This window comes from Dromaius novaehollandiae, chromosome Z (genome assembly GCF_036370855.1).
Source record: "Dromaius novaehollandiae isolate bDroNov1 chromosome Z, bDroNov1.hap1, whole genome shotgun sequence".
Taxonomy (NCBI): domain Eukaryota; kingdom Metazoa; phylum Chordata; class Aves; order Casuariiformes; family Dromaiidae; genus Dromaius; species Dromaius novaehollandiae.
The window spans coordinates 47,727,642-47,739,833 of NC_088132.1; the positions used below are offsets into that span (position 1 = coordinate 47,727,642).

Genomic DNA, 12,192 nt, shown 5'->3' on the forward strand with positions numbered 1-12,192 from the left:
GAGTTTTCCCTTATATTTTATTTTCTAGTTTAAGAAAAAGTAAGTTTTGTGAGAGAGCAGAGGCAGCGAGTTTGGAGAGAATGGCTAAGCTAGGATGCTTGTTTCTTTAATCCTTTCTTGCCACCAGTGTTAGCGTAAAATCATTTGAAAATGGAAGATGCTACTGCTAAGTTTTTTGAAAAGTCAGTTGAATGTCATAGTTTGAAAATGCTGACATATCAGTGTTACACTTTGTGTGAAAGAAAATTATTATTAGAAATGTTAAAAAAAATTGTGAAGGTTTGGACTGTGTAGGAAAAGCAAGGACACAGTCTGCACCCAGAAATATATGACAGCTAGTGATTTGCCTTGGCATAAACTTGTTCTATACTGGCCCTTAGGATCCAGTGATCTCGGCGCTAAAAAGCAAAATGTAATTTTTCTCTGTGATGTTTAAAAATAATGTTTTTTAATGCTGAAAATGGAACATCTGCTGTGTAAAATTTCCTGTATGGAGTGTGTTTTGCCTCAGGTTCCCCATCACTGTTGCTGTTGTTTCAAATCCATTAGATTTTTCAGAGGAAAGTTTTTGATACCCAGGCTGTTGCAGCTATTGGGGATTTAAGTATCACTTGTTATATATACAGTACTGCTTGTACTCTCTCAGCAATCTACAGTATCTTCATGGCAGAATATGCAGAACTTACTCATGTATTGCCAACTTACTCGTGTATTGCCCAATTTCCTACCTCCTTTGGAAACAAGTACTTTAGGTTTTGGGGTTAGATTACTGCCTTTTAGGGGTTGTGCCTCTGAGTCAAATTTCTGCTGAAGCTTGGGGTAGAAACTGACTTCTTGCAGTAAGAACATGTGATAAATTACATGGGTGCTGGTAGTCCTCAAGGCCTTCCACTATTAGTTATCCTGTGGCCAGTGACTGGGTAAGTACCCCACAGTTCAGTAGAAATGAAGTCACAGCTATTTATCTTATTTGTTTTTTCTATGTGCTGTAGACCTCTGAGAATATGTTCTGCACATAAGAGGGTGTGCAGGCAGCAACTGTAGCGTAGTTTCACATATCTGCATTAATTTGAATGGTTAGAGTTGAATTAAGCTCTACTGAATATACACTAGTCCTGTGTGCTTTGAACTCTCGAATGTACTTTTTATTAATGAATTTAAAACTTTTTAAGCATCTATGAACACTGCCATAGCATCTTGAGCTTTTGTAAATGTTTTAGCAAGGCCTTGTAAAAAATGGTATCTTTTCACTAGCTTTAAAATAACTTGCCAGTGCTCAGTTTGCCTTTTCCTGTTTCCTCCTTGTTCTGGTATAGTACTGTGGTATAAGAAAGGTTAGTAAGACCCGGTGAATGCTAGGACCTTTAAGTTTAATTTTTCTGGTTTTTTTTCTTTATTCTAAGTACAAATTAGCTGTTAATCTATGGTACTGATCCTGAATTGTCCTTCGTATATGGTATCATTAAGCCAGCCTAGATCAATTGTGGTGAACCTTACTATTTGCTCTTTCCTCTCATGCCTTGTAATTTCCTATGTTGTTCTCTCCCATCCCTCATGTTTCTAGCCACAGATTTTTTTTTTTTTAATAATCTTATTTATTAATAGGAAGGTTGAATATTGACTTTGAAAAGCTTACGCTAACTCGTCAGATGTCGCTTTCAGTTGATACGCAGTCTGGTTGTGTTTCCCTGCTCATGTCCAGATCAGGTCAAGTTACTGTGAGAAGCAGAGGTGATGATGAGATAGGTGGCTCTTATTCTGCTGACCCTGCCAATAAGTCCAGGGGGGAATCCATTCCCAGGCCACTATTGTTGAGAGGTAATGCTGGCGAGATAAGGAGTTTGTCTGAACACTGAATATTGCATGATCCACATCTACTGGCAGGTTGATATTAGTGGAGTGCATAGATGGTAGCCAGCTGATGTCTTCATAAAGAAAAGATTTGGGATTTGAATGTGTATGTGTGTGGGGGGGCGTGTTTTAACATCTAACTTCAGAAGAAGGAAGCGTCACCATGGTTTGTTTCTTTCTGTCGTCTTTCAAAATCAGCAGATGCAGAGGACTAATTGAGGTGCTATCTATAGGAGTCAGTCTGTGGGTAGCTTCTTTCCTTTCCTCCACACTAGTCCAGTTTCACTGGTGTTAGCAACAGCAGGAAGAGCAGTGTTTTTTGCTTTGTTGTCGATTAAGTGTATTCTAGGGCAGAGGATGATCAATTTGCCACCTCTCCCTATGATTTGTGTGGGCAGTGATAGGCTAGATTTTGATCTCACCTTTTGGGTTTATTGTTTTGGATTTTGGCATTATCTTTCCTGAGACTTTTAAATGTTTGCAGTTCAAGTGAACATAATTTGAAATTACTATGCTCTCAATTCTCATTCTTGACTGACTGAATCCACTGCATCCATTTGTACATTTCCCATGTGTTTGGGCTGAGTTAACAATTGGTTTTAGGCGAAGCTAAAGTCTTTCCACTGTGACTTTTTTTTTAATTTTGTCTGGTTACGTTAGCCATTGTGTAATATCCTGCTATTTTCTAATTGCAGCCGATCAGATGATGATTCTGGGTCAGCATCAGGTTCTGGATCTGGTTCAAGCTCTGGAAGCAGTAGTGATGGAAGTAGCAGCCAGTCAGGTAGCAGTGACTCTGACTCTGGGTCCGAGTCAGGCAGTCAATCAGAATCGGAGTCTGACACATCTAGAGAGAAGAAACAAGTTCAAGCTAAGCCACCAAAAGTTGATGGATCTGAGGTAAAACAAAACATATAAATGAACCCTGTGGAGGAAAAAAAAAAATTACTGTGCAGTTAGTTTCAGGAGCAGTTTTTCATTTAAGAAAAGAATAAAGAAGATGAGGTAATAAAACTTTTTTACTTAGAATTTAACTTGGAAGGGTTAGTGAATGCACGTGCTTAGCTGTCATAACATTTTGTTATTGGCTAAGTTTTTCATAGATGAGTGCTTGTACTGATGCTCTTAAATTCTAGCATTTATAGGTATTTACAGTTAAGTACCTACCTAAAATGTATCGTTCAAAAGCACCTATTTACTTACTGCTTATTTCTGAAGATGAAGCCACACATTATGCTGTTATTTCTAAAATTTTATTTTTTAAGTTCTCTCTCTAATACTTATTTTCCTTGTATCACCAATAAACGGTGTTACAAAAATTCTAAGTTTACATACATTTGGCTTTCTGTATGGCAGAAGTCTAATAAATTTAGGAAAAAAATATTGTTTAGAAATCTTCTTAAATCCAGTGGATCACAATTACCTGAACTCTCCTCTGTTTCTCTGTGTAGTATGGGCTTTATTTGGATGTATAAATTAAAGGTAATAAAATATTAGTTACCATAAGATCCAGACTGTTACGAATTCTCTTTTGTATTTTTGTTTATGTACTTCACTATTCCCAGATGAAGCAAAATTACTGGAAGATTATATCATCTGAGTGGCCTGCAACGATTTATCTGGACCACATTAACAATTTACTTTAAAAATATTTTACTTTAATAATACAGAGACTTGCACAACTGTTGTTTACAGTAAAAATTTTGTTGGCAATTCTTATATAGTGCTCTGCTCTGCAGAAATCTTGCTGCTTTAAACTACTATCTGATGTTACTAATGCATGCAGTATTTTATGGTGATTTTTTGTCACTGATAAAATTGAGATCAATCTCACTAGTGATGCTGCTAATGTTAAGAAATGTAAGTATGCGGTAAACTTTAAAGTTTCATTATTTTTAAATGAGTCTCATATCTGAATTCTGGTTCAGTTTTGGAAGTCCAGTCCAAGTATACTTGCCGTGCAGAGATCAGCAGTGCTCAAGAAGCAGCAGCAACAGCAACAAAAGGCAGCTTCATCAGACAGTGGTTCAGAAGAGGTGAATAACACATAATAAGTCAGTTTTTTAAAATGTGAACGTGTCTCATTGCCCCATATGTTGGAATAAAATTATGTAGAGCCAGATTGTATACTCTAAGTGTGTGTGTCAAAGTCTGGTTTAATCTATAAAAGTAATGTTCAAATAACAGACATGCTTATGAGGAAATGTAAAAATATCTTCAGTTGCATGTTTTCAGCTGAGTTGTGCCAGATTTATAGCAGTCTAGCTTATTTGGTGTTTTTAGTTAGGTAATATGATGTATGGACAAAATTTTTATGTCACACAGTACAGACTTCCGTTGTGTTTTTGGCTTCTATGTTTCATAAATACAGTTAAAAATGCTAAAAGACTTCTCAACTATTGTTTTTGTATAAAAGTAGTGTTTTTGTATAAAGGTAGTGCTGATGTTAGATATTTTAAAATCTAAACCATAGGCCAAAACAATGTTGACTTTGTGCAGTAGGAACATTTCTTAAGGACACTAGTGACTGTGAAATGAAATTTACTTACCTTTCATATCTCCTTCATTATAAAAATGAAGCGTCGTGGTCACAAATCTTTACTCATCACTCCAGAATTCTGTTTTGGTATGGTTTAGCTGTTCATCATCAAAACAAAGGACCCAATCATATATAGTTAAAATGTTAATATAAAACTTGGGAAGAATTATTTTTTTTTAACAGTTGTTTTTCAGGATAAAAATGATTTAATCTTAATCTCTATGAGATTGGTTTTAGGAAAATGTAGTTTTAAGAGGGTTCATCACTTTCTTTTCTTGTTTAGGACTGGAAAGAGAAGAAACATACATACTATTCTCAAACTTTTTTTAAACTAGTGTTTAAATGTGAGAGAATATGAAAGATGACAGAGCTCTGAAATGGCAGAAGATATTTGTTAGGCTTTCGGTAGAATTTCATCTCGATTTATTACCTTGCAGCAGTTAAAAATAATCAAGGTACCTATGTAAAGTATAGTCATGGTTTAAAGTCAGGCTTTTGGTGGTGGTTTCTAGAGTTCTGCTGGTATGGTATATTCATAGATGGATAAATACAAAAACATCACCAATCCTCATCTTATTCAGTATCATTAGGTACACTGAGGGGGATGAAGAAGATAAAACATGAAGAATATGATTCCAGTGTGAAAGGGGGAGATGAATTATCTTTTCAATACTAAAAATACTTCATTCTTTTTGTGATAATGAATCATGTATATTCTTTTCTTCATCTGCAGGACTCATCTAGTAGTGAAGATTCTGCAGATGACTCATCCAGTGAAACCAAGAAGAAAAAACATAAAGAGTAAGATATTTTTCCTAAATAATATCCCATCATATTTTGTCATGGTGGTGTATGCTCGTAATTACCCGTGCTTCATTTCTCCAGACTTGAAATACTTAAAAATTCACTTTTTAATTCATCTTTATCTTGTGCTTCTCAGTTTTGATTGATGCTTTGGAATATTCTTAAAGTAAAAAATCTCAAAAGAACATGTATGTCATATTTGCTTCTGAGCAAAAGAGCCTGTATTACCTACAGTGTTACTCAAAAACATTTATCAGCACTTTTACGTTAAAAATGTTCTTAGGTGCAGCATATTTTTGTGCTGAGGGTCCTCCCTAAAAATCATTGAAGAAATAGGATACCACTTCAGCAGGTTGTTTCGGATCAAATTTAAGTTGGAATCCCATAGGTTGTGCCAATTCTTTTTGATTCTTCTCTCTGAACTGTTTAGAAGTCTTTACGTGTCTGATAGTAATTAGCTTTTTTGACTATCCAAGAAAGCTTAATTGAAGCTGAGCTGCTGTTAAGCTGTAGATCAAGAAGTTTGTGAAAAGGATTATACTTTGTCTTCATGATAACGAAAGGAGAATAGACTCTGACCTGTGTTTTTATGAATGGTGTATAGCAACTGAGCTGTACTCTCATACCTTTTTCTTCCAATTAGTGAGTCATCTCAATATTCAGAGTTGCCAGTATAAAGTCTTTGAGAAGTGTTAATCGAAGGATAAAATGCAAAAAAGGTTAACTATGCAAAATGGTGCCTCTCTAGTGATGAGTTATTTGCAGTCCTGTGTTACTTAAGAATCTGGTTACACCTAGTAACATACTCTGTTACAGGAAAGACATGTAAGTTTAGAAACTAGTAACCAAATAAACTCATATATTCAATACTTGAATTTTGTTTTCTGACTATTTGGAACAAGTATGTTTGCAATTGTCTGATATGCAGATCAGAGATTTCTTGTTCTATAATGTGGCACAGGATCAAGCCCTAGAAAGTGGTGTTTTATATCTGTTGTCTATATCATCAAATAAATGCAGCTAGCAGATTTGCATTTTTTTTAACTTACTGCATGCAGAAAAAGTATTTTAATAAGACAAATGGTGCTGTAGCACTGGTCAGTATATGTATGTGTCTTAGAACAATGAAAATGTAATTTCTTCCAGAACCAATGCATGTTTAAGTGGGGGATGGGGGGAAGGGGATGTCAAAACACTGATTCCTAAGCTTCCTGATTTGAAATTTAATGAAGAAGTCTTTGAGTGATAATCCACCTCTGAAGAACATTAGTACTGTTGTAGGGCTTTGGTCAAGGAGCCCTAAACCTCATAATAAATCATAGTATAAAGATGTAGTAACCTTTCAAGAATTTGCGCCAGACTTCCCCCTGCACTGCTTTGGTTGCAAAGCTATTAAGATTAAATTTGCCTGTACAAAGTCATTTGCCTGTACAAACTCAGAATCTGAAACAAGATGCTGTTGACTGGTGGGTGCATCTTTCCTGTTGTAAAGTAGAAGATCTCAGCTAAGCAGGAGTAAGGAGGTACTGCCTTTCAAGAGTCACAAGCTGTTTACTTGTCGTATCTTGCCTGTTTGTGAAACACTGATTTGAGAACTCAGTGGGAGCTCTTGGGAGCCAATGCCTCTCACAAATTGCTGCAGTTCGAGTCTTTCTGTGTGCTTCTCAAATCTGCTTCTGCATTATTCTTGGTTCCTGTGGCAAAGTTGCCAATTCTTCACATGAGGCGAAGGGTAATATAGCTATTAGAGAATATTGGACTCTCCAGAATATAATGTTACAGTATTTTATGATTTGAGCATGGGTAAGCGATAGTAAATGCAGATCTTTCCAGTTAAAGTCTTGTGAAGTACTAGGGTTTTTTTAATGTCAGTCTTTATTTTGCATGTTAATTCACTTCTGTAATTTGTGTAGCAATTCAGATTTTTGTTTTGCATTTTTCTTTTTAAATCTACCTCTTGATAATAGAAAATTTAATGGCTCCAAAGGGAGTTGAATTAGATATTTTTACTTGTTAATTATCTGTTCATGATAATTTTCTGTCCTTTCAGTTGATGCTGAAATAGAAATTCTCTAACAGTTATTTCTGTTAAGAAGGTTGAGATTATAGCAGCAAACATGTAGATGAATACCTTATACAAAAACCAATGTGAGTTATTGTTTTCTTTCACTACGTACAGTGAAGATTGGCAAATGTCTGGGTCAGGGTCAGTATCAGGAACTGGCTCCGATTCTGAATCAGAGGAAGACAGGGAGAAAAGCAGTTGTGAAGAGAGTGAATCCGACTATGAGCCAAAAAACAAGGTCAAAAGCCGGAAACCTCCAAGCAGGTAAGAAGTCTTGCATTTTGGATAGTCCGGTGCTATTTCTAATAAATAACTTGAGCATTGTACTACTATACATGCAAACGAAAATGTAAATATTTATTACAGAAATTGAAGAATTTTCTTTTAACTACAGAACATATCATACCAATGTGTTGTAGTGAATGCCTCTTTCCTGTGGGCTGTAACTGAAAGTGGCATAACTGAACAGTCATGAAATATGCATATTTAGAAACAAATACAGATGATTTGTGGTTTTCCATGTTGAAACACCATTGTTTTGTCATATCTTATTGTCTTAAGAATTAAGCCAAAAAGTGGCAAAAAGAGTGCAGGACAGAAAAAGAGGCAGCTTGATTCATCGGATGATGATGATGACGATGATGACGATGATTATGATAAGAGAGGATCTCGTCGCCAGGCAACAGTCAACGTTAGTTATAAAGAAGCTGAAGAAACTAAGACAGATTCTGATGACTTGCTGGAAGTCTGTGGAGAAGATGTCCCGCAACCTGAAGAAGATGAATTTGAAACTATAGAGAAGTTTATGGATAGTCGAATTGGCAGAAAAGGAGGTATTTTTTATCTGTGTCCTTAAGATACTGAAATGAGTTTTGGTACAGCTTCAGCAATTGTTCTCAGCTCTAGGTCACCTGCGGTGTTTGTAAACAGTGATAAATTTAAAAATACCAGCAAGTCATCTTGTATTGTTTTTTACCCTGATAAGGAGGCTGTTTTTTAAAGTCTCTTTTGAAGCCATATAAAGTAAAGCATAGAACTTAAATAACTGAATAATGCAAAAAGAAATTAGATGAGTGGCAGATAGCTCTGTATTGCATAAATACACACCATGTTGCTACAGCACTGTCTGTACACTTTCTGATACCTGATAGGTATAAATTGTATACATTGGGAGGGGAGAAAGTGGACTAGATAGGACAGCTAACCAGTAACCTGAGCTCTGAAGGATGGTGTCAGGAAGGCTGAACCATTGAGACTGTGGTTTCGATTATTTCTGTGTAAATTGTCTCAATACATTACAAACAAATGGTGGAATGGCTACAAAGTGTGTCTAAAATTTCAGTGGTGCTCTTGCATGTGAACTTCTAAAAGTTTTTTTTTTGTGAATGATGGTAAGGGTGTCACGTTTCCAGCAGCAAAGGGTTGCAGTGCCCGGCAGTTCTCTGTATGTGTTTTAGCCTGCAAATTAGGGTTCTAACTATAGAAGATCTGGGCCCCTTACACTTCAGAGCTACCTTTCTCCAATAATTATAACCAATCTCTAGAGTTTCTGACCCATCTTGGAGTTTGCATTGTCTTTTCTCAACTTTCTTCTCCCCCTATGCAGTCCTAAATTCCAGTCTATCCTAAAGTCTCTTACTCCAATGCACAGCGTCACCGCTGTTCAAAACCTCTTGGACCAGGCTTGTTATATTTTGCTTCTCCAGATGTTACTGCTGTTTGTGTTGTCCTTTGTTGTTGCCACACTCTGTTGCCATATCTGGCCCCTGCAGCTGATTGAGTCCAGTTCTTTACCTGGCCCTCCTCACAGAAATGAGCCTGTTCCCTGATGCTAGTATGCTTCAGCTGGGATGCAGTCTGTGTTTAATTAAAAATTTCCTCAGATAAGATTCCAAGGGCAGAAGAAAAAAAATGTAGTAAAACATGCCTAGGAAGAAATAGATTTATAGCATCCCTAATAACAGGTTATTGAGGTCTCAGGGCTGATCAAGCATAAAATCAGATGTCTAATGTACATTCAGAGATGAGAAGGATGTAGCGGGGAAGACAGCAAGTAATGTTAACGGAGCATTCCTTGGGGATTGCTAGAGAAACTAGGAATACTAAGAAAATTCTAGTAAGAAAAGATGCGATATTAGAGGTTAGATACAGAGGTGTTTTGGTTACTTTTTTGATTTTTTTTTTCTTTTGACTTCTTGTGCGTGTGTTAGCATATCTATATCATAATTGTTCAAATAAGAGTAATTACATGAGAGCTGTAGATATAATTCATTTAAAAGCATCACTGCTTTCTACAGCACATTTCTTATTGGTTAATTAATGGCAGTGCACACTTAATTAAGGTTTATGGTATGGTTTCCTTCTCAGCCACGGGTGCTGCAACCACCATCTATGCAGTCGAGGCAGATGGCGATCCAAATGCTGGGTTTGAAAAGTCCAAGGAGCCAGGAGAAGTACAATATCTTATTAAATGGAAAGGCTGGTCCCACATCCATAATACTTGGGAAACTGAGGAAACGCTGAAGCAACAAAATGTTAAAGGAATGAAGAAACTGGACAATTATAAGAAAAAGGATCAGGAAACAAAACGATGGTGAATATTTTTATAACTATTTCTATGTTATATATTTTTATAACAGTATAGATGTTTTATTGTGTTTCTGTGAGACCTGTTACCTCTTTGTGAGGGCATGATTTCAAGTGTCAATACAACAAGAAGACAAAAACTTAAAAATAAATAAATAAATAAATTAAGGCCTCCCTAAAACCTTACGATCCTGTAGGATTCTGAGCATGCAGACTTTTTTGTTGAGCAGGTGAGAATACTTATGCATCATGTAAAATTGGACCTCTAAGTAAGCAGCTTCTGCACCTAAATTTTTGTGTGTCTGTTATAAATGAAGTTTGCACAAGATGGGTGTTTTAAAAAATAAATAAAGGGGGAAAAAAAAGTCTTACCTCTTTTACTAGTTTTGTAGTTATGTTTTGATCAGAGTTCTTCAGGAATCAATGCAGAGAGCATTTTGCCAAGTATTTAGTTTTCTTGGCTCAAACTTCTCTCAAAGCCTAAGAGCCAAGAACTGAAGAAATCTCTACATTTTAATGCTGTGTTTTTGATGTTCAATTTGATTAAAATATTAAAATCCTCTATGAACACTGGTGGGATTTTTAGAGACTCTTACTCGTAAGATGGAGTCTTATAGAGTGAGCCATCCCTGATGATGTTCCGTGAAAATATCCTGTGAAGTACACTGTGCACTGTTGAGAATAGATGTTCTGATTTATCTGCATGATTAGTACAAGCTGTAGGGTCTTGTGATATGCTTTCTCAGTCATTAATGATGAGGCACGTAGGCCAGATAGAACACTTTTATATCAGGAATTTCTGAGTTGTAGCCGCTTCAAAGAAGTTCTCTAAGAAGCATTCCTGTGGTGCTTACGTTCAGAGCTTTAGAGTTGCCAAATTTTCTTAGTTTTAGAACTACACAATGTAATAAGTACTGTAAATAAATTCCCATTTCAGGCTGAAAAATGCTTCTCCAGAAGATGTGGAATATTATAACTGCCAGCAGGAACTTACAGATGATCTACATAAACAATATCAAATAGTGGAAAGAATAATTGGTATGTGACAAACTTGCAGACAGAAAATAGTGTTGAGAATATTACATGGTTATTGCTTGTATATTGCATTTGTAGTTTAAATTTAGAGTATTGATATGACTAACATTTTAATGCAAAACAAAACTTCTGATAAAAAGTTGTCCTACTTTCTTTGTTGTGAAACTAATTTAAGTTGTCTTATGTAAAATGAGTGTTTTCTTAAAATACAGACGGAAAATACTGATCTGATATCTCTGATGCATTTCTGCAGCTCATTCAAATCAGAAATCAGCAGCTGGATATCCAGATTACTATTGCAAATGGCAGGGTCTGCCTTATTCAGAATGTAGCTGGGAAGATGGTGCTCTCATTGCTAAAAAATTTCAGGCCCGCATTGATGAGTATTTTAGCAGAAATCAATCCAAGACCACTCCCTTTAAGGACTGCAAGGTGAGTGTGTAATTGTAATGGGTTTATAGTCAGTTGTGATAGTAAAAGTGTGAAAGTATTTTATGCATCTGGAAATAACATGCATATTATATATTATTTTGTATGTTGCTCAGAGTAATATTAATGAGGGGTGTGTGTGTGTATAGAGAGAGAGAGACAGTGAGTATCGCTGCTGAGAATAGCTTTTTGTAGATGTTTGTCCCTTGCTTTTTTTACTGGCGTTCGTAGATGGAGTTTAGTTTCATTTGTTTTAAGAGTAATCTCTGTGAATGCGTTAATATCATTCCTGTCGTGGAATTTAGAGCAGCAATCAAACTAATTTCAGGTGTTGCTCTATGGCCTAATTGTCTGTGATGGATAAAGACTAGATACGGTGACCCAACAGATTTCTGCTACTATGTTCTTTCTGTAGGAAAACATTTTGGTAACTTCTGTTAGTGGTAGGACTGATGCTCAATTTCCTTTTGACAGGTTCTAAAACAGAGGCCAAGGTTTGTTGCACTAAAGAAGCAACCACCTTATATTGGAGGGCATGAGAGTTTAGAATTAAGAGATTATCAGTTAAATGGACTGAACTGGCTTGCTCACTCATGGTGCAAGTAAGTATAGTCTGAATTTTGCTGTTTGCCAGTTGTAAGATTGTATGTTAAAACAAAGCACACCTCTGAAAGATCAATATTAGTTTTATAATTTTAAAGTAGGCATGCAAGGAATATGTGCAAGCTTTTTGTTAAACATACTTGAAAAATAAGTAGTATGCTAAAATGTGTTATGTGGTTTTTGAAATTGCTTCTAACTGTATCAAAAGAGACTTCAAGATTTACAGTTGCAAAGTCTTGAAAATTTGTATGAGTGTTTTTATGCTCAAAAATAATAATTT

General features: G+C 35.9%; 1 protein-coding gene across 4 annotated transcripts in view; it reads left to right on the forward strand.

Annotated features, from left to right (window-relative positions):
* LOC135323429 (chromodomain-helicase-DNA-binding protein 1) overlaps window positions 1–12,192 on the forward strand; it is a 51,757-nt gene that overhangs the window by 12,850 nt on the left and 26,715 nt on the right. For all 4 annotated transcript variants that reach the window (XM_064502386.1, XM_064502385.1, XM_064502388.1 and 1 more), the window contains exons 3-11: window positions 2,547–2,751; window positions 3,780–3,887; window positions 5,124–5,191; window positions 7,374–7,523; window positions 7,821–8,092; window positions 9,627–9,852; window positions 10,783–10,883; window positions 11,134–11,312; window positions 11,784–11,911. In XM_064502386.1, coding sequence (XP_064358456.1) covers window positions 2,547–2,751; window positions 3,780–3,887; window positions 5,124–5,191; window positions 7,374–7,523; window positions 7,821–8,092; window positions 9,627–9,852; window positions 10,783–10,883; window positions 11,134–11,312; window positions 11,784–11,911 — 1,437 coding nt within the window. The remainder of the gene's footprint in view (window positions 1–2,546; window positions 2,752–3,779; window positions 3,888–5,123; window positions 5,192–7,373; window positions 7,524–7,820; window positions 8,093–9,626; window positions 9,853–10,782; window positions 10,884–11,133; window positions 11,313–11,783; window positions 11,912–12,192) is intronic.